Below are 27,468 nucleotides of genomic sequence, written 5' to 3' on the forward strand. Positions count from 1 at the left end.
GTTGGGCAATAAGGTGCTATTGTTTTTGTACGTTGGCCCCTCCACGAGGGAAACCCGAGTCCCTTTTCCCTGAATCCTATCACTCCCTATGCAGGACATCGCGGACCCCTCTGGCAGTAAAGTGGTTAAAGAGCAGTGGCTGCATTGAAGAGCCTTTCAGGAGAGGTGGCCCGGCACACACCAAAGCATTAAAAAAAAAAAAGGCTTGGTATAGTGTGAGCGCATGATGTGCGGAAATTCACAATAACATCCTCAAAGTATGGTCTAAATAAGGCCAGAGTGGCAAACTGGGAGATCCACAGTCTTTAACTGTTATCAAGTTGTATTGCAGGCATTAAAGACAAATTAGAAAATTCAACTGAACACTTCCCCCCCCCCCCCATAAATCTGGTGCTGCATTTTACACCAATATATAATTTGCAGCGGCGAGGCTGATAAATACCTCACACTGTTACCTTAGTAGTTTAGGATACGTTGTAGCTGCTGAGGTACACTGAAGTGAAGGATTAACTGAAAGGCGGCCATTTAGTGAACCCTGGGAAGCAGGATCTTTGCTGACCGATCATGGGAGAATTCATCGATCGGCAGCTTAGGTAATTAGTTTTCAATAAAGGAAATCACAGGCGGCATATATTAAAACAAACATATATATATATATATATATATTTAAATAAACATCAGACGCAATGAAAGAAACAGTTCTAAAGGGGTCTCCTTGAGGATGAGACAAATGAATATTATTGAGGAATGACGGGTATAGAGGATCCTGATAATAATGCGCAGTACAATATATCTGATGGTACTTCTCTATATTGGCTTCTTTTCAATATTTTCAGGATAAACACACACACACACACACACACACACACACACACACACACACACACACACACACACACACACACACACACACACACACACACACACACACACACACACGCCTGGATTGCCTTTTGAAGGGGGTGTTCTTATAACCAAAGTTGGCCCCTTGTGATGTAGAATATTTGCGGTGATGACATTCTTTCTCATCAGTGGACTTAGAACTTCTGCAGCGTTTCAAAAACATAAGTAATGAAAGGGGCAAATCTCACTAGATTATCACTAACCGCCAATATTGTATTCGAGGATTAAATGTTGACCCTAAATTTGCTAATATTTTGGCAACATTTACAAAGTGACATTTTTCGCCAGCGTAGTTCCCAGTATTGTATGATTTTGGTGACGTTTCACTTAAGCTGCAAAAATGATTTTTTTTAAATGTAGGTTATGACGCGTGTGCGAATATCGTCACACACAATTTCTCTCGATAATCAGCAAATGTGCTCCAAAAACATCACACAGCTCTACCTCTGTGGGTTGTGTGTGTTCACATATCCCCAGCCGATCCCACGCCTGCCCCATCTCCAGAACAACTTGAAAAGACTGCACTTTATTCATCTTTTGTACAAAACCAATTACAAAAAGAAAGTCAAATAACCAACATCTCCCTAACGCAGAGGTGGGCACGTCCAGTCCTCAAGGGCCACCAATGGGTCAGGTGTTCAGGATATCCCTGCTTCATCACAGGTGCTCAGTCAGTGGCTCAGTCATGATTGAGCCACTTGTGCTCAAGCAGGGACAATTGAGCCACCTTTTATGAAGCTGGGACCAATTGAGCCACCTGTGATGAAGTAGGGACTTCATCACAGCTTTTATGAAGCTGGGACTGATTGAGCCACTTGTGATGAAGCAGGGACTGATTGAGCCACTTGTGATGAAGCAGGGATACCATGAACACTTGACCCCTTGGGGGCCATTGAGGACTGGAGTTGCCCACCCCTGTCCTAAAGTGAAGCTGGGCAAGAGAGAGGGAAGCGAGAGTCAGGTAACGCTCATCCACAGTTTATCACACCCGTGTGATGGAGGGAGCGAGGAGAGGGGTGAAGAGAGGGCGTCATGGACAGAGTTGAAAGAGGCGATTGACAGATGAAAAGGGAAAGAGAGTTGAAGGACAGAGCAGACGAATAGGATGAACAGATGGGAGACAAAATAAGGAATGGATGAGAGAGAGACAGTGGTGATGAAGAGAGGTGATGGGCATAGTAAGGATTGATGAACAAGATGGAGCTGCAACTCTTGCCACCCCAACAAGCTGTGCATTACTAGGTGGCAAGTGCTGATGTGTCATAAATCTATTGCGTGATAATGACAGTCACAATGGTGCCCTTTACTTAGAAATATACAAAGCACATGGTCTAGTGAACTGCTGATCCCCTCTTCACTAGGGCAGGTGACTGGCCAGTCCATAACCAGATCACTTGAACCCCATAGCTGCCGGAGAAATCTAAATCTATCCCTAGCAGAGGGTTGGTGAGTGGGAAATACAAACAGGAAGAGTAAGTTGGAGCTGTGCAGTGAGCAGGGCTAGATATGGCAGCGATAGTGGAATAGGGGGCTTACATCCCACAGTGTCCCCATTGTGTGACACGTACAGTACAATACAGTAACATAGAGTAAAATAATACTAGCACCTCCCACCCCCTCCGGGAATCACACGGACTGTGAGCGAAGGTTCAGGGATATAAGGGGGTCCCTGGTGGTGGGCTCTCCTCTTGTTGAGAAAGCTGCCGCTCTCTAGCAGCCCCCACAGCTCTTGCTGCATTGAGGTCCCACTGATTGGCACATGCCACTGGACGCCATGACTCCACAGCGAGAGAACGTGTCCCGGCACAGGTCAGCTGAGGACAGAAAACAACCCATTACACCAGAGGCAGGGTGGGCATGTTCAGCAGACACAGAAGTGGTACAAATAACAGGGCAGGTGTTGGAGTCATATACATACAACAAGATAGGTGTGTTACACACACATTGATTACTGGACAGGTGTGTTGGTGTTACACACATACACAGATAACTGGAGAGGTGTTTCGGTGTTACATACAAACAGGTATCTGGACAGGTGTGTGGGTGTTACAAACATACAGAGATTACTGGAGAAGTGTGTTGGTATTACACTGATGCACAGCTAATAAGATAGGTGCACTGGTATTACACACAAACAGATAATAGGATAGGCGTGTTGGTGATATACACAGATAACAGGAGTGTTGTTGCGCACACGGATAAGAGGACAGGTGTGTTGGTGTTTGTAAGGGAATGAAGGAAACTACACACTGGTGTCAGGTTTTCTACCTGAGCTGAATGAGGTGTATGTAATGAACTGAATAAACAGGGTTTAAAAGGCAGGAGCCCCTGTTGCAACAAGTACGGAGGGTCACAGAAGTATTGTCTGTGACCAGCTGGACCCCAAACGCCAGTAACAGCTCCAAGCCTGCAGGGACCCAGGCTTCCTATTCCCAGAGGGATCTATCTGGGAACAGCAGGGAAGCAACAACCCTGCACTACAGACAAACCTGCAGCAACCAGAGTATGCCAGACCAGCATACTAACATAAGATTTTGATATATATTGAACCCTGATACTGTTTTGTGTTTCAGACTGTAACTTGACTATCCAGCCAGTCAGGTAGTTAGGGCCTTGTCAGTCTAGTAAGTCTCCAAGATGGAGTAGGCTTTGTTTTTATGCTTTGTTTTGGCCTAAAGGGACGGTGTTCCCGATATTTTAAGTTGCATTGTGTTGTAAATTAAACCTCCTCCTAAACAAAATCTATGTGTATGTTTCTCTGATTTCACCAACAGGCCATCACAGTGATATACACAGATAACAAGAGTGGGGTGGCACACACAGATAAGAGGATACGTGTGTTGGTGATATACACAGATAACAGGAGTGGTGTGGGTGTTGCACATACGGATAAGCGGATGTGTGTTGGTGATATACACAGATAACAGGAGTGGTGTGGCACACACGGATAAGCGGATGTGTGTTGGTGATATACACAGATAACAGGAGTGGTGTGGCACACACAGATAAGAGGGTACGTGTGTTGGTGATATACACAGATAACAGGAGTGGTGTGGGTGTTGCACACACGGATAAGAGGGTATGTGTGTTGGTGATACACAGATAACAGGAGTAGTGTGGCACACACAGATAAGAGGGTACGTGTGTTGGTGATATACACAGATAACAGGAGTGGTGTGGCACACACAGATAAGAGGATACGTGTGTTGGTGATATACACAGATAACAGGAGTGGTGTGGGTATTGGACACACGGATAAGCGAATGTGTGTTGGTGATATACACAGATAACAGGAGTAGTGTTGCACACACGGATAAGAGGGTATGTGTGTTGGTGTTACACAGATAACAGGAGTGGTGTGGGTGTTGCACACACGGATAAGAGGGTATGTGTGTTGGTGTTACACAGATAACAGGAGTGGTGTGGGTGTTGCACACATGGATAAGAGGATGTGTGTTGGTGTTACACAGATAACAGGAGTGGTGTGGGCGTTGCACACACAGATAAGAGGATACGTGTGTTAGTGATATACATAGATAACAGGAGTGGTGTGGGTGTTGCACACACGGATAAGAGGGTATGTGTGTTGGTGTTACACAGATAACAGGAGTGGGTTGGGTGTTGCACACACGGATAAGAGGATGTGTGTTGGTGATATACACAGATAACAGGAGTGATGTGGGCGTTGCACACACGGATAAGAGGATGTGTGTTGGTGATATACACAGATAACAGGAGTGATGTGGGCGTTGCACACACGGATAAGAGGATACGTGTGTTGGTGATATACACAAATAACAGGAGTGGTGTGGGTGTTGCACACACGGATAAGAGGATGTGTGTTGGTGATATACACAGATAACAGGAGTGGTGTGAGTGTTGCACACACGGATAAGACGACGTGTTAGTGCTTCTCACCCCGCAGCAGTTCCTCATGAGCACACACAGTGCGCACACAGATTTCCTTGTTGACCACGTACATGCGTCGCAGGCTGGAAAACAAAAGGAAGTGTGTGAGAAAAAGTCAGGAGTACAACACACGCACAATGGACGTCATTTGCACACTAATGCTAATCTGACGAGTTTAGTACAATTGTGGATTTTGATAAAGTTGTCACAATGCCAAACTTTGCAGAAAATCGGCAAATGACCATACAAGTCTCAGATCAACATTTTACTGCAAGTTTACGAATATTGTGGCAACATTCACAGAAATGTTTTCTTTTTCCAACACTGTTAAATGTGCTACTACAGTGAAAACAATTGTTTTCCTTCCCTTTAAGGAAGTCAAGATGGCTGCCAAACCTTGTAGGCCCATTGGCCAATAGGAAGCTTCAGTGTCCACAGAGAGATATATAAAGTAACAGACATAACCACCAATTTAGGATACGCTAGTAAAATATATAGGTGTGCTGGGGTAACAAAAGGGATCCCTGTAAATCCCTAAACACAACAATATACTCAAACATACGTTCCCCCGCACTCGGATAGAAACAATGCAGTAGCGCTGAAGATAACCAAAAATGGTATTTTACTGCTCAAATTGATTCAGTACGCAGAGGATATAAACCTCCCATCACAAATGGATAATACAAAGACAGACAGAGAACACGGACTAAGCAACGTCCGAGCCCCAATGTAATTAAAGCTCAAAGTGCTTAGAGTCAGGAAAATGTCCTAGGTAATATGTGAAAAAGAATCTAGGCGAAGACAAAACACACAACGCCCGCACGGGTGGGATAAAGGAGGAGGTGGGTACACCCTGGAGGCACTAATCAAAAGAGAACAACCAAACAGGTACAGTATTGGGCCCAAAAATAGATTACCGTAATAGATTAAAGTCGCTATTTAAATACAGGGGACAGTGAGCCTTCCTATGGGACGGCAGTTTAAATGTCCTGGAATTAACAGTGGCAACTAAACCAGAATCTATGAAAAGGGGGGATGCAATAGCAGAATACATCTCCATCCGACCCCCGTTTGAATTCTATTAAAAAAATCAATAGCAAAATGGGACAGAATTGCTGCTGTAATAAATAGCATCTGAAGGACAAAGCACATGAACGAGCCTCCCTTGCTGTATATCCGTGTATTCCCCAGCTTGGCGGTGACGTCGGGGTCACGGTCTCTCCCAGGCACCGGGTCCTCACCTGTAGAAGCAGATCTCATTCAGGCACTGCTTGCAGGGCTTGTGCACAGAGTACAGGCGGGTGCAGGGGTACTGCTCCTCCCGGCAGTCTGAAAGGAAACGCAAACATGTATATACAGGCACCGCAGAGGATATGCATCTGTTTGTTACAGATGTAACCAGGGTTATTGCACCCGCTCATAACGGCAGTGACCATGCAGAATATCACGTGCTATCACACGCACCGCAACGCGCCAGTGTGCGCAATAACCCTGCTACATCTGTACGTGCAGCGGTGCAAAACAACATATATTGCATCAAATGTATGAAGATTGTTGAGTTTGTTAGATCTGGGCACAGAGGTTAACCCCGCATAACATATGGTTCATTTGTTTGAAAAAGAGAAAGTAAAACTGCAGCAGTTAAAGACGCAAACTTAGATACATCTCATTGTGAACGACCCCTTGAACACCTCGCCAAATCGCTCGCAGACAAGCAGCAAAACGTGAAAAATCCTGTTTGTTTGTTTTAAATCAGTTCTGTAGTATTAGATAATATGGTCTGCATTTTTTTTTTAAACTGCTAATGCTATTTTTCATGATTTTTTTAAAAATGTACTGATCATTCTTTGGTTGCTACAACAACCATTTAGAAAGTCACATCCGCTTCTTCTTTTGAAACAGGCTCTCACACACCTTTTTTGAGTTCTGCCCTTTGGCAACAAAGTATCACAAAACAGATCTATTGCTGTGTTCCAAACAGCAGACTGACTATTACTCTGATAGCTGTAACAGTAATGAGTTATACTTAGTAATATAAAGCTGCAGCTTTTCACTGACTGCAGATAAAGTCGGAAGGCGGCCATTTAGTTAGTCACACAATCAGGATTTTGACACATTTATAACAGGAGCACCAAACGATTGCCAGCTTTGGTAATAATGTAGAATGATACATTGTCACGTGCTTTACATATACAAATAAGAAGAAACAAAAAGAAGGGGGGGGATGTAGTATTGCTGATTTAACAGAGCAATGAGAAACACTGACAAAGTAACATAATATGAAACTGTAACTCTTAGTGTCAACTACATGTATAAGGCAATCAATCAGCGAGGTCTGTTTCTCATGTCATCAGTGAGTTCAATCTGTAAATGCATCTACATTTCCTAATCGTGCCATTCTCGCCCTGCAGTAACAGGATTACAAACCCTTTCATGTCCTGCCTCATACAGAGAGAAGGTGGGCGCTTTGCCCAAATCTTCTGCCAACAAAACTTGTGTAACAACAAAAAACAGCAGATTTGTCAAAGTAAAATAACTCCTGGAAAGCCGCAGGATTCTTTGTGTTTCACACTGGCTGCTTTGGGCATTCGTCCTGCAGCCAGGAGCCTGTGTGTCTGAAAGCAATTATAAGCAGCTTATGTAAGGTACCAGAAGGTGACCAGGGGGCAATGACTTGATACATACTGTATAACAATCATTATTTTACTGGGGCACATTTGGGGATTAGCGATCACAACGTGGTCTAATGCAAATAAAAAAGGAGCATTATTTCGTTTGACCAGCTAAGCATCTCAATCTTATAACGAGACTTCAAGTGAACAAGTAACAGCACAAGGGATACAGGGGTTGTGTTGTTGTTGTGTAAGTGTACACTTGTCAGTATATACAGATAATATATACAAATGAAAATCAAGTTGGGTAAATAAACAGGCAGAATAAAAGCTGAAAGGATTGAAGGATCGATTCCTAAGGAGCCAACAAAATCTTTTTTATATGTTAGGGAAATGATCTGCTTGACACTGCACATACCCCTAATCCCCCTACAGAATTGGTGGGCCACAACAGGTCACCCAGGGGCCACATGAAGCCCTCTGGGGCTTCACCTGCGGCCCCTAACTGGTGGTCACCCCAGGAGCCAGTGCTCTCCCCAGTGCAGAGGGAGTGGAGAGGTTGCATGAGTGGATGGTAGATTTCCCCTGCTCCTCTCCTGTGGTAATCACTAGTTCCCAGTGTGAGGAGAGGGACAGTATTCCCCAGCTTGCCAGCATTAACCTGCCTGGAGGGGGCGGGGAGAAGCTCCTACCCACAGCTGCAACGTCCCTTCTGCCTGTGCACTGTATGTATGTATGTATGTATGTATGTATGTATGTATGTATGTATGTATGTATGTATGTATGTATATGGCCCTTTTGAGGTGTCAGGGACTGCACTTGCGGCCCTTGAAACACATCATGTTGCCTACCACTGCCCTACAGGCTTGTGATCTCGGATCTCGTCTGTCTCTTACCCAGGGGCCCCGGCTCTGTGGGTTCAGTCACAGTATAGTCTGCGGATAAAAGAAGAATTAGTATCAAAATGAAATCCCTGAATAAAAGCTATAGAAACAGACAGGACTGGTCCAGGACCAGGGCTGCCATCAAGGGAGGGGGCAGTGTCGGGGCAACTGTCCCCTGCCCAGTGCCTGAGGGTGACAATGACACAAAACAATGCCAGGAAATAGCTGAGGTTTGACACTTGAAGAACCACACATAATAAACCCTGTGGTTTCCACATACAAACTTTTCTATCATTCAAAATTAGCGTTTTTTTTCTTTTCTTTTTCTAATTTTCCAACGAGAACAGTAAAAAGTTACAATAAAAGGTGGCGTAACCCCTTCCCTGACCTCGAGTCCTTCGAGAGGTCTTGATGCGTCTCCTGGCAGTTTGGGGAAGTCACGGCAGGAGTAGAGGTGTGCGAAGCTGTCGCACTTCCCTTGTGCAAACCCGTTAGAGGGGTCTCAAAAGCAGAAAAGAATGAGCCTTTTTATAACCACGTTTTGCTGACCCAAACATTCAGCGCCGGCTCAAATTGGGCTAGAAGCAAAACGTGCAAAAGTTGCTACATTTGGTGAGTCGCCAGGCTTACTGCCACTTTTTCACCCGCTGCTACATTTGATGAATCGCGTGGCTGATACAGGTGTCGCCAGGCTTACTGCCACTTTTTCACCCGCTGCTACATTTGGTGAATCGCGTGGCTGATACAGGTGTCGCCAGGCTTACTGCCACTTTTTCACCCGCTGCTACATTTGGTGAATCGCGTGGCTGATACAGGTGTCGCCAGGCTTGCTGCCACTTTTTCACCCGCTGCTACATTTGGTGAATCGCGTGGCTGATACAGGTGCCGCCAGGCTTACTGCCACTTTTTCACCCGCTGCTACATTTATAACCGTGGGAAAAGTATTTGCCCATTTCTAGAAGTGAGAGTATTTCAGCAGCAAAGGCTTCGGGTACAAGACTGTTCTAAGGCTCTGCAGCAAACCTTCTTTAGTGGGCACAATTAGAATGTAAGCTGTTTGTCAGAGGGATTCACTGCGACCCATTGTTGCAGTGTATGTGGTTATATTGTTATAGATCAGCGGTGCGCAAACTGGGGGGTGCGACCCCCAGGGTGGGCGCGAGACAGTCGGCGGGGGGGCGCAGGGTTTACAGAGGCCCTCAGTGCTTTTCCCGAAGGCACTTACATTAAGTGCTGGGGGAGCTGCAGGGCCTCTGTAAACCTTACTTACCTAGGCTCCGGTGGCTTCCTTCCTGCGTCGCCATGGCAACGCGGCGTCAATATGACACCGCGAGGTCATGTGACGTCACGTTGCTATGGCAACGTGACGTCATGACACCGGAGCGCAGGTAAGCGGGGGCTAGGCGGGGCGCGGGAGTGAGGGGACTGCCGACAGGGGGGCGCAGGGAAAAAAGTTTGCGCCCCCCTGTTCTAGATCAAGGGTGGCCAACTCGTACTCAAGGGCAACCAACGGGTCAGGTTTTTCGGATATCCCTGCTTCAGCGCAGGCGGCTCAGTCAAAGACTGAGCAATCTGTGCAGAAGTCTGGATGCCCTGAAAACCTGACCTGTTGGTAGTCCTTGAGGACTGGAGTTGGCCAACCCTGTTCAAGATTGTATATCACTGTGAATAACTTCATCAAGTCTGTAAATTGGGCGTAAAGGAAGAGGGATTTACCCAGCGTAGGAACTGGGATGATCTCCTGTTGAATCTGCTGCTGCTGCTGTTGAGGTTGGTACTGGTAGGTATCCAAGACCTGCTGTTGAGGTTGGAGCTGGTACTGATCCACCTCCCACTCCTGTTGTTGCTGCTGCTGCTGTTGTTGCTGATCCTCCAATGGATCCTGGGTGGTCTCTGTAGACAATGTATATCATGGGAAAAAACACTCACTGTATCCATTAGATAAGTGGTTCTAGCTTCGCTGACATCCAACTTATCCACACAATAATCCAGAAGAAATCAGGCTCCAATTATATATATTCTGTTAATTCTATTGTGTGGATAGTTTGGTCTCATGCGTGTTTCTCTTCATTTAATTACGTGGACTCTCCAGAGACCAAAAGCTGTCACACTGCCCAGCACCTTCACCCACTGTCATTATTATGTCTTTCCTATCAGCTCCTACCATCATTGGCTATCCCACCCCTGACACAAACATCACATGCGCCAATAATAAAAATCCCTACAAAATCATCAGCCCCTGCAACAGTCATGAAATGTCCCGTTACCCCCATGAATGACCGGTCCCCTCCATCCTTTGGCTGACAATACATCCCCTTTATATAGCCAATAAGCACTCACCCCAAATACCCTTCTACTTACCTGAGTAGTCATAATACAATGGGGTATCTAGGGAAAGACAGAAAGGAATAGGTGAAAGTGAAGCAGTGATGTCATCCCTTCCTCCAGATGAGGTCATCCTAAGAGGTCCAGTCTGTGACGACATTGTGCAGAAAGGAGATACATCTCCCTCACATTGCCCACAGATGATATAACAATGTCTAATCTTTGTGATAACAGCACAGCTAGGAAATATCCTACCAGGGGGAGGGGTGTATGCCAAATAACTGAAGGCCTAAACATTTGCACGTTACAAAAAGTAGTGATACTGTGCTTGATCTACGCCATCATGGCCATGTGATCTTGTGTAGAATACATGTCCCCAGTGATGTCAATGGACGAGGAGGTCACCCGCTTCTAGACAGGGTCTAGAGCAGTGGATTCCAACCTTCTTTTTGGTTAAGGAACCCTATGTGAAACTCTGCTGAACCCCAACACTCTCTAATAGCAACTCTGAGATCAGATGGATTGTAAGGAACCCCAACCCTCTCTAATAGTGCGTCTGATATCAGATGCATTGTAAGGAACCCCAACCCTCTCTAATAGCGCGTCTGAGATCAGATGCATTGTAAGGAACACCAACCCTCTCTAATAGCGCGCCTGAGATCAGATGCATTGTAAGGAACCCCAACCCTCTCTAATAGCGCGTCTGAGATCAGATGCATTGTAAGGAACCCCAACCCTCTCTAATAGCGCGTCTGAGATCAGATGTATTGTAAATGCTTCTGTATTGGTAAACTTTTTTAATAACCTGAAAATTACAGGGAACCCTTTAGGGATGCCCGGGGAACCCAAGTATTCCTAGGAACCCCTGTTGAAAAGCACTGGTCTAGACGTTCTCACAATGTCCTAAAAGCCCTTGGCTTCCCAGCCCTTGGGACATCTGGAGATCTGCAGGCTCTCTGATGATTAGAAAGAGCATCTAAGGCTAAGGCCCCGCTGCCTCAGACCATGCGCCCGCACTGCAGACAGGCGGCGCGTGGAGAGGCACTTGACCGCTATATACGGTCTGTAGGGAGCGGGAGCGGCGGGCGTGGTTTGATCGGAGGGCTGCAGCGGGGGTCCCCCAGGCTGCAGGAGGGACCCCCCACATGCCCGCTGCTGCTCTCTATGCTACTCCCCCCCTCCACATGCCCTCTGCTGCTCCCGTCTGATACCAGCCCCCCCCCTTCCCTCCCCTGGATGGCTGCAGCGGGGGTCGGTCTCCCGGGCTGCAGGAGGGAGCTGCTGCCAGCTGTATGCTGAAAGGTAAGCATCCCCCCTCCCCCCACAAATGCCCTCCTCTCCGTGCTGATCCCTCCCCCCGGTACACACACACACACACACACACACACACACACACACACACACACACACAAACACACACACACACAAACACACAAACACACAAACACACACACCACCCCCCCCCTACCTTGTGGAGGAAGCTCTCTGACAGTTCCCGCTCCCGCCCCCGCCGCTGATAGGCTCATCAGCGCACCACGTGACGCGTCACCACTCGGGATCGCAATTTTCTTGCATCCCCTGGCGGCTGACGCGGCACAGCGCGTTGTGAGCCTATCAGCGAGGGGGGGACTGGGACCGGCTCGGGAGGATACCCCTGCTAGTGAGGAACGCGCACGCGGCTGCGCGCCGCCGGACGCAGCGGGACCAGAGCCCAAGTCTCAAAAAATCCGAGCCCATAGTTGCTCTTTAACCCTTTATATACTTTCTAGTACAGAATAGTTTCCCCGCTTGTAACTTAATTAAGAACGGGCCTGAACGGTTTACTCACTACGCTCAGAAACGCACCATTCACATTGGCAGGTTCTCCTTGTAGTGATGGGAGTGACTGTGTGCTAACGATACCACAGGCCTGTGACTAGAAGCCAGTTCACAGCATCATGGAACTGATGCATTATGGGCAAAGTGCCAGGGCGAGCGAGAGCTTCTTACCTGAGGGGTTTGCATTCACATACGGAAAGAAGACCTGTCCAGTCTCATACGGATCAGCAAAGATCCCTGTCACAGGAAAAGAGGCAATGTGAGGTTGAGTGGCACCGCGAGACATTCTGCTAGGTCAGGGGCGCTCAACTCCAGTCTCGAAAACTGAGCCACTGATTGAGCCACCTGTGCTGAAGCAGGGATATCCTGAAAACCTGACTTGCTGGGAGGGGGGAGGTGTTCATGAAGACTGGAGTTGAGCACCCCCATGCTAGGTCACTTTGTATGTTCAGCTTTCAACACAAAATTCAGAAAGTTGGATCCAAAATCAACAGGCGTTCGTGGCGATTGTTGCAAAGTTTGGGTTTAGCTGAAGGACTTTCGCAGCAGTGATTTTGGACAGGGTGTGAGATTTAACCCCACCAGTCCCCGAGGGGGCCCATTGTAAAGCAAGGTGTTCAAGGCTCCTCTGTCACTGACAGGGTTAACAGCCGATAACATTGCTAGCAAATGATTTTCAACGGGAATCCCCGTGCCCCTACACTGTGGGAATAGGGGGGACCTTGCTACTGGGAAGGAGGGACAGCCTGGGGAAGGGGCTGTGGGACTCTGGAGCTGTAGAGAGTAGGGGATTAGTTGATGTGTTACAGGCAGCCCTGGAGCTCTCTGGAAAAGCTGACACACAAGGAAACACTTATTTCTAATTAGCAAAATGTAAATATAGGAAACAGCGGCTTGGAGCGGTTTGATATGTCCGCCCCCTCTCACCGCAGCTCCAGGCACCGCCAGGAAAACCGTGCCAGAAAATCTCTCTTCGTTTTCCATAAAGGGTGCGTAGGCAGGGGGGGGGGGGAACTTTCATCAGGGAGAAAGTCGTAGGGTGTTGCACACTCACCATGCAAACATAGCAGGAGGAGGCACACGACTTGCATGTTGGCAGCTACACGGGACCAGGATACTCTAGGAAAGGAAAAAGAGGGTGTGCTGCATTACATGTGCTATACATGTCAGAGAAAAAACTATAGACTGCTACAGCAATGCTGCACTCACTCACATACACCCACCAAAACACACAGTCTTATTATACCCCCGACACGCTCTTTAGAACATGCTCCATGTACTGTATACACAAGGCCTACACCTCCCGCTGGCCTTGCAGCACCTTGTGCTCTGTCCCACGCACTGCGTTCCTTCCCGAAAATGTAATACTGGTATGTGTTTGTAATCAGACCCTTGAGCAGGAGGCATCTTGCCAGAAAACCCCCCTCCTCTTCAAACCCTCACATCCAGTCTTGGAGGTAAGTAGGAACACATGAGACAGATTATTAAAAAGCCGGTGCAAATAAGCACTGATATCCATTCTATCTACCCCCTGCCGAAGGCACCAATCACTGGATGGCAAGCTTTCTCGGGACTCACAAACACTCGACTCTATACAATGCCGGTGGGAATGGTGCCAGCTTGTCCTAGACCACCAGTAGATGTCAATAAATGCCCATCCAGACCAGGGTTTACAATTGGGATAGTTACTGTAAAGGCCTGAACAGGTTTAAGATGACTATGGAACCAGCCACTGCATGAATTTGGAAAGAAACAGCTGGTTTGGATTTTTATATTAACCATCCTTATTTGGGAGACACTAAAGGACATGGACATTTCATGGTTATTAGGAATCGGGTACCAACATTATACACAACACGCGAGAGAGAGAACCCCTCGCGATGCACTCACCGCCACTGCATTTGAAAATAAATAAATACATGTTAATTACAACATTATACTGCTACATGGGAATACATTCGCTACTGGAGCCTGTGAAGGTCATTTATCAAAGTCACACAGCTGCAAAAATGGGACAAAACTAGTGCTAAAATGTGGCACCAGGTTTATTAAAAAACAAAATCTAATGGGTTTGCACCCGGGAGACTTTGAGAAGTAGCCCCGTATCTTCATCCTTTTTTCAATGTCACATTACTTTGCTTCAACAATGCTCCATTGAGCACCAGCTTGTAATGTTGGGAGTATCAGTAAGAGGAGCTAAATGATACACAGCAATGTAATGAGATGCGGGTCTGCATCATACGTTTTCTCTCTTATCTGCTCCCAGGGGCGCTCGCAGAAGGGGGTACCCCGAGACCGTGGGAGAACATGCTTGGCCAACCCCAAACTTCTAGGTACCCGGCAGATGGTTGCCTCCCTCCGCAAAACATATGGTTCGTTGGCACCCCAACCTCCACCCCCTCTCTCACCCCACCAAGAGATCAGCCCTGGCTGGAGTCCTGGGGCTTGGCAAGTCTCTTGGTTGCACTGTCTGACCCAAAAGGTCTGGTGAATCTCTCTAACAAGCTGCATCACATGTACTGTAAGAAACGCTTTGTTTGTACATTGGACTCACTTTACTTTGCCTTTATACACGGACGTCATTATTTCTTGTTCATGTAAATCAAGTTTCCAGTAACAAGTTTGAAACCACAGGAGAATGCTGTTGCCGTTTTCCTTTCAGGTGCCTCCGACACACAGAAACAGTAAGATTTGTCTGGGAGCTGTGGGACCAAATCAATCCACATGGCTACCCAAACCTGACCCTCACAGCCAGAAAGCAGAGGCAGTCAGCACGTAGGCAGGCGCTGGCAGAGCACAGGCGTGACCAGCACAGCCCTGCTACATTGTGACCAGGCATTCTCACGCACAGTCCACATGTTGCACACGGCGATACACAGAAGCCATGCAGGGGACACAACATCATAACATTCCACTGTATTTTTTATGACACATTTAAGTGTCGTCAGAACTGTAGCACATCCCATGCTTAGCTCTTCCAAGGCAAGTCTCACGTCGCTCACACTCATTTTTTTTTTTTTAACTCTCTCACAGACTTGAATAGTTTCATTGCTTTTCAATTGAAATGTCCTTTTGTTTTTTGGTCACAATCCCAAAAACTCACTTATTTGGGTCCAGGTTAGTTGACATTTAGATATTGGGCAGTGGATATTCACAGTTGAGTGCAAATAGCCGCACGGCTATTCGCACTCTGTAGGAAATAAAATGGAAAAAAAATAAACATCCCAGCCAGGAATCGAACCCTGGTCCACTCTGTTAATGGCCTGGAGCATAACCACTAAGCTATAAGACTTTCTGATGCTTTTCTAGTGAATAAAGGCATAGAAGCCTATTGACATTACAGTGTTCATAGCCGCACAGCTATTCGCACTCAGTAGGAAATAAAATGGGACAAAAAATAAACATCCAAGCCAGGAATCGAACCCAGCCAGAAATTGCGCAGTCTAGCGCTGTGCATGCGCCGCCCCCCGCCGGGCGCGTGCCACAGTGCTGACTGGGGACTCAGCCTAAAGCCGCGCTGATTACAGTTACACGGCCATGTGCTAGTGCATCATGGAATCTTTGTCTTCTCCTTCTTCCTCCCGATTTGGATCTCTTCCTGCTCCTCTTGCGGCCGTCCCTCCTTGGGTTGGGGGAATGCTCCTGGCTCTTACCTCCACCACATCGGAAGGAAGGAGAAGATAAATATACCCTGATGCACTAGCACAAGGCCACGTAAGTGACCTTCTATTATTCTAATAGATTCTAACACCATTACCCTTCTACCAAACTCCAGACAGGAGATCCATTTGGGTATATCATACCCTACCGGACCCCTGTCAGGAGCCATCACCATCCGCAATTTACATCCAATCATCCCTCACCCCTGTGCTCCCCCTTTCTTCTCTGTTTTCCAATACCATTAAGGGTCCTGGATAGAACCTGTTGAGGTCAAAGTCACAGGAGGTCACCACGAGGTTAAGGGGCATTATACCCCAAAAAGGTTGTAATATACAATTTACTTTATTTATTCTACACTGCACATTGAGATAGCGCCCGGGTATTTTTTTGCTGTGATATCAGGGTAGAATCAGTCACATATGGGACAAGTTGAGGATCCGTGGTTAACACAAGGGGGTTGGTTCAAGTTCAGCTGGGCCAAAGCCCATCCCTTTGTGTGCTGCCCCAGAAATGCTGCAAGCACCGACATGACCCCAGCATGCTGCATAGCTCATTCTCTTCAGCAAGATCCTCACATGGATACAGTTATATACATAAATCCGTTTGAGGTGCCCGCATACCAAGGTATTATTGTCACCTATATATCGTATCATCTTGGGGCTGTGGGGTTATTTATTGTACAGTGTTACAAATAACATTTATTAATTTGAGCATTTTTTTCTCTGATAACCCCTGTTATTGATCTGTGTAGCTGGGAGGCTTTGATAAATAACCGACTAAAAACAAAGATATTTCCATTTGTCAAAGCTGTGTCAAAAATAGCAACAGATTTTATCAGCATAAAAAGGCCAGCAAGCTGTTAATCCTGCTACTGTTTGTAGAACTTTTGGGGGAGGTCCTCAAATGATAGTCGTCTATGGACCTTATTTAATGCCTCCTCCCTGTGCTGGAGAAGAGTTCAGCTCCATTCACATTAAAGGGACTAAAATCTTCTCCAGAGCAGGGAATCTGCTTCACAGCATGTAGTAGAGGTCGGGATCTATTGTTGTCTTGATGAAGATGAGCGATTGGGATGAAACTTTGTATTTAATACGATGCACGGATTCCCTTTCTGAGAGTTTATTTAGTTATAAAATATTTTACCAGGAAGTAATACATTGAGAGTTACCTCTCGTTTTCAAGTATGTCCTGGGCACAGAGTTAAGACAAATAATACATGGTTACAAATACAGTTACATAAGTGAACAGGGTATACATTATATACCAGACATTGCGTGCACAGTTAAAGAAAATATATATTATGAGCGTATGAAACAGTTACAGACCAGATTAAAGTGTGAGACAGCCTTAGATTTGAAAGAACTTAAGCTGGTGGTGGATGTGAGGGTCTCTGGTAGGTTGTTCCAGTTTTGGGGTGCACGGAAGGAGAAGGAGGAACGTCCGGATACTTTGTTGAGCCTTGGGACCACATTGCCTTATTCCCACACGTTGTTAGTACACCTGCAAGCATGAGACCTAGTGCACTGGTAAACCACAAGGCTTGCAATCTATATTTGAGTAGCATGGTCAAATAACGAGTTAACCAAAGCTAAACAGGTCTTTACAATACTCAAGCAGCTATTTAATGGGCTCCGTGCAACTGAAATCAGATCAGCTTCCATATGTCATTGTGTGTCTTAATATTCTGTGGGTGTATGGAACTTGAATCAATGTAAAGTTAGGGGTACAGCCAGATCATGAAACACATGTACTTGGGTAACTTCCCGAACATAAGTCATGCACGCGGGAGTCCTCTGATCTGGAGATAAAACAGCTTTTTTGGTGGAGGCTCTGGGAAAATAAAATGGCCTTGTCATTCAGTTATGGCTATAACAGTAGACATGGGGTAGCCACCAACAGGTCAGGTTTTCGGATATCCCTGCTTCAGCAAAGGGGGTCTTTGACTAAGCCACTGATTCAACCACCTGTGCTGAAGCAGGGATATCCTGAAAACATAGATGTTCCACAGAAGTAGCTGCAGGCATTCGATACTCTGGCGCATAGAATGATGTCAGCGCAATGAATTAGCTTTCAATAAGAAGCAGCCAATGGCCATAGTCACTGTTGCCATTACTGACATGTGATAATAAAGATATTATCTCCAGAACAGGGTGACTGGCGCTGTAGGAATCCACACGAATCGGATAACGAATCATAACAGAAAATGAGGGATTGCTGCTTGAAGCGTCTTTATTCTGAGAAACCTGCTTCTTTTCAGCCAAGAGTAAAAGCTCGAGCTGTACCCCAAAGTCGTCACACTTTATAGAACACTCAACCCCCTCACTGCCCAATGTGCACCCTCCAGCAGTCGTGCTTAAGGAGGTAACGAGGGCCTGGCGCAGGTTGTGCTACTGGCACAAAATCAGAGGGGTGTCGGGGCTTGCACTCACTAAGGGGGCTGCAGGTCTGATCGCTCTGCTGCAAGACTGAGAACAAGGGGAATGTGTGGAGAGAAGCCGAGGCAGAGAGAGAAGCAGAGGAGGAGAGGGAGAGAGAGAAGTAGAGGAGGAGAGGGAGAGAGAGGAGGAGGGAGAGAGAGAAGAGGGAGAGAGAGGAGATAGGGAATATAACAGTTACTGTCAGACCAGAAAAACAAATGAAAGAATTGGTGTACAAAGGGGGACAGAATAAGTGAGGGGGAGAGAGGAGTGAGAGAAGGAGGGCACATAATAAGGGAGGGGGAGAGAGGAGTGAGAGAAGGAGAGCACAGAATAAAGCAGGGGGAGAGGAGTGAGAGGAGGGCACAGAATAATGGAGGAGGAGAGGAGTGAGAGAAGGAGGGCGCAGAATAAGGGAGGGGGATAGGAGTGAGAAAAGGAGGGCGCAGAATAAGGGACGGGGAGAGGAGTGAGAGGACAGAGATTACAAACTTGAGGGTTGTAGGAACATTTGGGCAGAACATAAACTGTTTTTCAAATATGTGGGACCCCTTTATAGGAACATACTGATAATTGTCCTGAACTTCTCTTCGGAAAACGTATTCAAAACGATATACTAATGTACACTTTTAAAGTTTATTGTTATATATTATTTCTCATCGCCATTACAGGCTCATTTTGGCTGCAAAGGGGTCATGGAAAGGAAGGTGCCCCAAACATGCCCCTAATATCACTAGGACAGGGGGATGCTTTTCACACAGATGAAACGTTGTGGTTTAGCCTCATGTCTTTAATAGAAAACACACACAACAAGCACACAGGTCGCATAGGCCGGCTGGCTGCTCAGTGCTTTATTGCCTCGTTTCGAGGTCAGAGTTTGATGGTATGAAGGGTGAGGATGATTTAAAAAAAATTAAAGAACAGTACACCCCGCCACCCCCCTCCCTCATCAGCACTGGCATCAATGGCCTGCAGTGAGTTTGCCTGTACTTTCCTCCCATGAACCTACCTCCGAGAGAAGTTAAACATATCAAGCTATATAATAAAGGCGAAGCAAAGCCACCTTCACTGCAACACTGTGGTTAGAAACAGCCACTGAGCTGTAACAATGTGCAGGATTCTACCTCATTCCACCTGTATACAAACGTTGCAGAGAACACACAGCTGATGATCTGATCACTAGATTCGTGCTGTCCTGAGGGGTCTCAAAATGCAACATTTTCTATATGAATGCCAAGAAACATGCTACACGGGGTGCACCCGCAGTGCTGCAGCTGAGAAGCTGTGGCATAGTGGTTATGTTGTTGGGGCTGTGGACATTGCCTTGTAGGTTTGAGTCCAGCCTCAGCCACTTACACCCATAATTTGGCCCTAAAACAAATGTACGTCTTAAAGTCTCCTGGATGTAGAACTGCAAAATATGCACCAAGGGTATAAACCCCTTTGTCCTGGTGGTATTCCAGGGTAAATGTGCTGTGGTCAATTGCTCTATTGGGAGAACTTGATAAATAGAAGGTAGTCTGACCTTGAAATGCCCATCTTTGCCCTCTGCCTGCCATCCACTAAGGACATGTGGATCCCCATTGGCCCGATCCCCTAAAACCCATTTTTGCGGTTCTCTCTATTTCCTTAGGCCTCCGTTCTCCGGTATAAAACCGCGGGAATCCAAAGTACAAAAGGAGACGGCAGCTGTGTTACTAATCAGCCCCCCAGACATGAAGCCGGCAAAGTCTGCTCATGAAATCAAAGCATTTCTTTGTTCTGCTGTAGGTTGTGGCTGAGAGAGAGGGAGCCTCAAGTCCTAATACTGTATGGAAACATCTGGGAACCATCAGCATAGCCCCTCTTACCCACTCCTCCACCCCATCCAAAAACAAAACTCAGCCTTCTCCCCTCACCTCCCCCTGGGGACCACTCCCTCCCTCCCCCACTCTCCCTTGCTCTCTTTTATAGCTTTCCAGCTGCTAGGAAGAGGGGAACAAAGGCAATATGAGACAGTACAGTTTTATTTTGGCTGTTGACCAGAAGAAGAAAAAAATTAAAATTACAATCTACTTAGCTGGGGGAAGGGGGTGGGAGGTAAAGGGGGTGGGGGGGGGGATTCTGTCTCCCCTATTTATGTTAAAAAAATGGTGCCCTTTTCTGTAAACCTTTCAAGGTGAATCAGTAGGAGGATCTAGAAAAAGTCCAGATCCAAGTTACGCAGCATCTGGATGCACATCTGTATACACACTGCCACCCACTGCCTGGCATAAGTTATAGCGCTAAGGGTCAAATGGCCATAAGAAAGTAATGGCCCTGTGCTTCAAGTGCTGACGCAGTGGCTCAGTGAGTAAAGACCCCGACTCTGATAACAACGACACTGAGCAGGGGAGCCTGGTTCAATTCCCAGTGTCAGCGCCTTGTGACCTTGGGCAAGTCACTTTATCCTTCCTCAGGCTCCAAAAACAGAGTGTAAGCTCATCTGGGCAGGGACTGTGTCTGCAACAACCCTATGTGCTGCGTATCGCGCGCTGTACTGTCATTGTGACGCGCTTTGTGTCCCATTGGGAGAAAAGCGCTACATAAAAATAAAGTTATCATTCAATGCAGGAGGGTGCAAGATGGATCAACATTTACTACAGAGAGGCAGGGAATCCGTAACGGAAACAAGAACTAAAAGAACTTGCAAAAACACAATATTCATCACTGTGTTTTAGTTTCTCAAACATTCTCCTGCACATTGGCCTCTCTTCAACGTGCGGTGACCAAATATTCCTGGTGCTGGAGAAGAGATCGACTTCGTGCAAATGAATGGGACGAAAATCTTCTCCAGCGCAGGGAAGCTGCTTCACGGTGCACTGAATGGGCGCTGTTGAATTATTAGGCAACAAAACCATTTTTCCCCAATGGAGAAAATGTTAGGCATTTTTTTCCCCCCTCACGTCCCATTCTAAAGGAATTATAAGTTGATTTTCCTAGTGGTTAATATTTAAAGAAAAACGTCAAAGTTACTATATATAGAAATGTTTACTGGAAATGGGCAGAAACCTCTTTGCTGCCCCATACGCAGCGCGGGGATTAACCCAAAGATATGTCTGTTTGGAGAATGAACGTACCAGCGGTTATGGGCTATGAAAGAAGTGGAAGTTTAGTTTGGGAAGGAGCGGTACTCAGCGGCATCCTGACCCACGGCTACTTTCTATGCATCAGCCAGAAGAGGCACTTTACTGCCAAGGGATCCAGAAGCGCCTCGCTAATAAGCCCTTTAATTACACACACATGTTTAACGAATAAAAGGATCCATTTGGAGTGGGAACACGGCTACTAGAAAAGGGGCCCACGACAAATCTACTGACCCTTTATAGGACACAGAATGGAGAAAAATGCGTAAAAAATAATAATAATAATATATATCTTTATCCCCTTAAAAATTAAAATGTTTTAGGGAATCCTTAAGATTTCTTTGGAAGCATCAAGCAAATTCTAAGTGCAAAATGTTGCTCAAAAACTTTTATTTTACCATCCAGCTTCACAACTGAGCGCTGCTAGAGATCTTTAAATTACCTCACCCTAAAGAAAATCCTACACTCACTTGTCCTTTCATATTCTAAATACATACATACATACATACATACATACCCAACAACTAGGTCTGTGACCCCCTTTGCTGTCCAAGAGTTATTCAACCCTCTGGCTATGAAGGGGTTAAAGCCAACTTTAAGGATAACTAACCCCCTCAAATAACCTGATGTTAGTGCTCCCCCCCCCCCCATTTGTTTGCCTGCTGTTCTTTTTGTACAGTACAAATTCCCCTTTCCAAGAAGGTAACTCATCCCCTTATGTGCATTTCTTGTGAGCCCTGAAACTTTCCCTGCAGTAGAAATATTCTTTTCATGGGGTCCCTGCTGTTCTGATCCCCTGCCTAAGACTGGTACATCTGCTGCCCTGTGGCAGGCTAAGGAGGGGATTTGTTCTGGCTTTAAATATAAGCTGTCCCCTCTGAGACATGCAAAGGAAGTTACTCTTGGGGGATAAGCAGTTTGCAGTCTGTGTGTTCCCCCTTCTTTCTTACCACTTGTATGGCTCAGTCTCTGCTCCGCTGACTTCTTGCTCTCTCTGGCTCTCCTCTCTCTGCATCTGAGGCTCTCACAAGGGGACAGAGTTTTACCTCCAGCCCGGTCTCTTCCTCTGGGTCCTAAAGAAACGGGATCTAGGAGCAGGCTGGCCTGCAAATAGATGAGATGGGGTTTCACACCCCACCAGACATACCCTTCATTACCTCCTGCCCATCCTCAGCTTCAGCTGGGAGGTAACATCTGTTATACCAGGGGAATTGTATGATGCAAAGTAAACCCTGTTTAAATCACTGCACCATGTCAGATGTAAGAAACTTGTTCATTAGGTTTCTAACAGTTGTTTGTGTGGCATCAGACCTTGCAGAGGGTTTGATGCTCCTAAAAGGGGCACACATTCACAAAGATACAGAGTTTGATGCATCCCATATCATATGTGCATCCTGTGGGTCTGGGTCACTGAATTAGGGGTGCCAGCTGTCCAGTATTCAACCGGACTGTCCAGTAAAAAATGAGAGGAAATACTGGACATGTACGTGTATACCGGTATTACCTCTCTGCACATATATGTGTATACCGGTATTACCTCTCTGGGCGTGTATGTGTATACCGGTATTACCTCTCTGCACATGTATGTGTATACCGGTATTACCTCTCTGCACATATATGTGTATACCGGTATTACCTCTCTGGACGTGTATGTGTATACCGGTATTACCTCTCTGGCCATGTATGTGTATACCGGTATTACCTCTCTGGGCGTGTATGTGTATACCGGTATTACCTCTCTGGGCGTGTATGTGTATACCGGTATTACCTCTCTGGGCGTGTATGTGTATACCGGTATTACCTCTCTGGGCGTGTATGTGTATACCAGTATTACCTATCTGGACATGTATGTGTATACCGGTATTACCTCTCTGGGCGTGTATGTGTATACCGGTATTATACCTCTGGATGTAGTGACCTGACCGGCTTGGGGGGCCGCGGGATTTCCCCTAGCAGAGAGAGAGCATGGCTGTTACTAGGGGGCTGGGCAGCTTCCTCCACCCTGATTGGCTGCATTACCCAGCAGCTGCCAATCAGGAGGAGGAGAGGTCAGGAACCTAGGGGCGGGGCCAGGGAGAGGAGGAAACAGCATGGAGAGGTGTGTAGGTGAGAGGTGTGTATGTGTGTGTGTCTCGAGTATGTCGCACCTTTCACCATTGTGTCCAGTATTTTTGGAGAAGCCGCCTGGCACCCCTATGTATCACCTCTCTATATAGAGAAAGATTCTCAAAGCTGCAAGATCACCGATCGTGCGCTCTGACACGCAAGCCCCATTGAAGTAAATGAGGCTTCCGTGTCAGACCACATGGGTCACTCGATCTTAGTGCTTATAAAATATACCCCCCAACACTATGGTTGGCACGCCCCAAACTCAAAGATGGAGCACAATTGGAGATAGGTACCTCGATACATTGACACCAAGAGACGGACGAGATGCAGATACCTCTCTGAAGCACATATGCACCAACAGTCCTCCAGGTGACTCACCTCAGTCTTCTCCAGGGTGTCTCTCTAAAACTAGGGGTGGGCAAGTCTAGTCCTCAGGGGCCATCAACAGGTCAGGTTTTAAGGATATCCCTGCTTCAGCACAGGTGGCTCAATCAGTGGCCCAGTCTTCGACTGAGCCACTGATTGAGCCACCTGTGCTGATGCAGGGATATCCTTAAAACCTGATCTGTTGGTGGCTCTTGAGGGCTGGAGTTGTCCACCCCTGCTGTAAACGCTTGGTTATAAAATGCACTTTTTTTAAAATTCATAATAAAGCCCACTACAGCATTCCTAAAAGACTACAGAACTGGGTGAGCCTACCCCTGGCAAACACCATGCACCATAGATCATCAAATACCCGTGGCAAAGTCCCCCTTCTACCGTAGTTTTCTTTTCACGTCTGGTGATCTTACCCATGCACTCATTATATAGTTCCATATACTATACATTGTCTGTATGCTTCTGTAAAGCACCGTGCATGCGCTGGAACTATATAAAAAATAAATAATATTGATGTTGGAAAGAAGTGTGTAGCGCAGAGGTGCTCCCCGGAGCCGGGAAGGAGGTAATCCCAACTTTTCACTTCTCAGGATGTCCTGGTTTCCAAGAGGCCAGCATACTCCGCAGCAGTGTCATCAGAGGTGCGAGACCGTGAAACGTCATAGAATGTAACAAACGTTTATAACACATTATACTGGATAATGAAATAATAATAATAATAACAACTACAGGCAGTCCGTGGATATGCAACGGGATCCGTTCTGGAAGTAGCGTTGGATAGTGAAACCGTTGTAAAGTGAGTCCCATGTTAATCAGTGGCGGTGAGCGTTGGATAACGCATTCCGGCGTCGAAAGACGGCCCATAGGGTAGCATTGTAAAGCGTTGGATATGCCATCCGTTGTATTGTATGTCTTTATTTATATAGCGCCATTAATGTACATAGGGCTTCACAGTGGTAATACACGGGGTAATCAAATAAATAACAGATAATATAAATAACAGATCATGGGAATAAGTGCTTCAGACATAAAAGTAACATTAAGGAAGAGGAGTCCCTGCCCCGAGGAGCTTACAATCTAATTGGTAGGTAAGGAGAACGTACAGAGACAGTAGGAGGGAGTTCTGGTAAGTGCGTCTGCAGGGGGCCAAGCTTTATGTATCATGTGTCCAGGATTATCAAAAGAGCCAAGATTGTGAAACCTTTTACTTAACCCATTGTCATTCTGCTGCACTTAGATTTATTTATATAGCGCCATTAATGTACATAGCGCTTCACAGCACTTAAACACGTGACAATCATATAAATAATAAGATACAAATAACAGATCATGGGAATAAGTGCTTCAGACATAAAAGTAACATTAAGGAAGAGGAGTCCCTGCTCCGAGGAGCTTACAATCTAGTTGTAAAATGTAACGTTGGATAGCGAGGATTACCTGTATTTCATATAGCGCTTTTCTCGCAATGACAGTACAGCGCACAGTACGCAGCACATAAGATTGTTACAGACACAGTCCCTGCCCAGATGAGCTTACACTCTATGTTTTTGGTGCATGAGGCACAGGGAGATATAGTGACTTACCCAAGGTTACGAGGAGCCGACACGGGTATTTGAATTGAAGGTGCTATTCTGAAGCGCTGATAGTCACTGAGGAGCGAAGTCGCGTTGGTGTGGTTTTCTATTCTTTATCCATTAAAATAAGCTTTAATTTTTATTATGGGAACGCATCCTTGTACTTTATTCTGGCTTTGCCAGTTTTGGATCTAGTGCTCCGTTTTTCTTCCTCGTTTTGCTCAGTGTATCTACCTACAGACGGAGGCACATTAACCCGTGGACTACTGGATACATCAGGACTTGCTGTCAATCGTGGATATCCATCCCCATGTGAGTCCATTCCAGTTTATCCACTTTGTTCTGGACTTTGTTCAATAGTTTATTCCGTTGAAATAGATGTTTTTTATACTGGTCACCGGCAGGTGTTAAACTATCATTGTATCCTTACTACTGTGCTCTGTGGGATTATAGTTTACCAGTTTACATCTTCCGGAATTATTTGTTATTTTTCACTCATTGGGTTAATTCCATTTTTTCAAGAATTTATCATGTTTTAAGTTCTGCTGTTTTTTATTGAGCACCATACAACGTTTTTCCTTTATACATTAGCAGACTGTTATCTCAGGTGTGCTGCCCAAGAAATAAAGAAGAAAACAAAACAGGCTTAAGACATGAGCCTGCCTCTCCCGATGGGAGGAAACAACATGCCAGGGGTTAAACAAACCAAACTGACCCAGGAAAGGAGGGAGGAGATGAAAGCCTCAGATCACCAGCATGGTTAGAGGTGCTAAGGAAGTGACCTTACTGGGGAGATGAGGGGGAGGGTCAGAGATACAGCACAATATGTTAGGTGCTGAGATGGGAACAAAATGTTACTGAGGGTGTCCCTTGCAAACTAGAGGCAATCTAAGCGGCACTTAAAAAAAAAATATTTTTTTTTCTTTTAATAAATACAGCCTTTGATTACCTTTATTGTAAACTAATTTTCTAAGCTGTCGATAGATTAGTTCTCCCGTGATGGATCAACAGAGATCCTGCTTCCCAAGGTTCACTAAATGGCCGAATTTCAGTTTCAATCAATCCTTCAGTCAGTGTAACTCAGCAGCTACTGCTATTCTTATAATACTAAAGGTAGCATTATGTATTGTTACAGTTTGCAGCTCAAACTGCTGGGAATATTGGCAACAAATGATCACAACCAGGAAAGTGTTACCAAGCTCTTGCACTGCTGAGGACGTTGGCTAAAACCTGCTCAAAAGATGCCCAGTATATTAAAACGAATTAAATGCGGCATTAAGAGTTGAATAATAAATAAGTTAGTATTATCTAATATTATAAAACTGATTTATTTAAAAAAAACACACGTAGGATATTGCATGGATTGCTCCATTAACTCATATTTGCTGCAGAAAACAAAGATGCCCCAATGCACATCAAACATGACAACTTGTTTCATATATACAGTACTAGCTGAGAGACCCGGCGTTGCCCGGGATGTAATGTTCCCGTTCCTCTCTCTCCTCCCCCCTCTCTCTGTTTGTCCCCCATTCACATCAATCCAGTCCCCCCCCTCCCTCCTTTACAGCTTCATGTAGCGTGTGTGCGTCAGTCACTGTGTGTTTGCTCGCGCGTCAGTGAGTCTGAGGCAGAAACACAAACACACACAGACTGACTGACGCACACACAGTCAGTGTGTGCCTCAGTCAGTGTGTGCGTGCGTGCGTCAAAGGGAGGGGGGGGCGTCAAAGGGAGGGGGGGGGCGTCAAAGGGAGGGGGGGGGCGTCAAAGGGAGG

The 27,468-nt window shown here is 46.1% G+C and overlaps 1 protein-coding gene across 1 annotated transcript; it reads right to left on the reverse strand.

Annotated features, from left to right (window-relative positions):
• Positions 1-1,413: 1,413 nt before the first annotated feature.
• On the reverse strand, positions 1,414-22,734 carry MFAP2 (microfibril associated protein 2). Its single transcript, XM_075605968.1, has 9 exons — positions 22,583-22,734; positions 13,506-13,570; positions 12,623-12,688; positions 10,670-10,696; positions 10,025-10,201; positions 8,321-8,359; positions 6,054-6,141; positions 4,822-4,895; positions 1,414-2,717 (listed from the first exon to the last, which is right to left on the reverse strand). Exons 2-9 carry the CDS (start codon positions 13,540-13,542, stop codon positions 2,614-2,616), a joined length of 612 nt encoding a protein of 203 aa, XP_075462083.1. The 5' UTR covers positions 13,543-13,570; positions 22,583-22,734; the 3' UTR covers positions 1,414-2,613.
• Positions 22,735-27,468: the final 4,734 nt, after the last annotated feature.

Source organism: Ascaphus truei, chromosome 6, assembly GCF_040206685.1.
Source record: "Ascaphus truei isolate aAscTru1 chromosome 6, aAscTru1.hap1, whole genome shotgun sequence".
Lineage (NCBI taxonomy): Eukaryota > Metazoa > Chordata > Amphibia > Anura > Ascaphidae > Ascaphus > Ascaphus truei.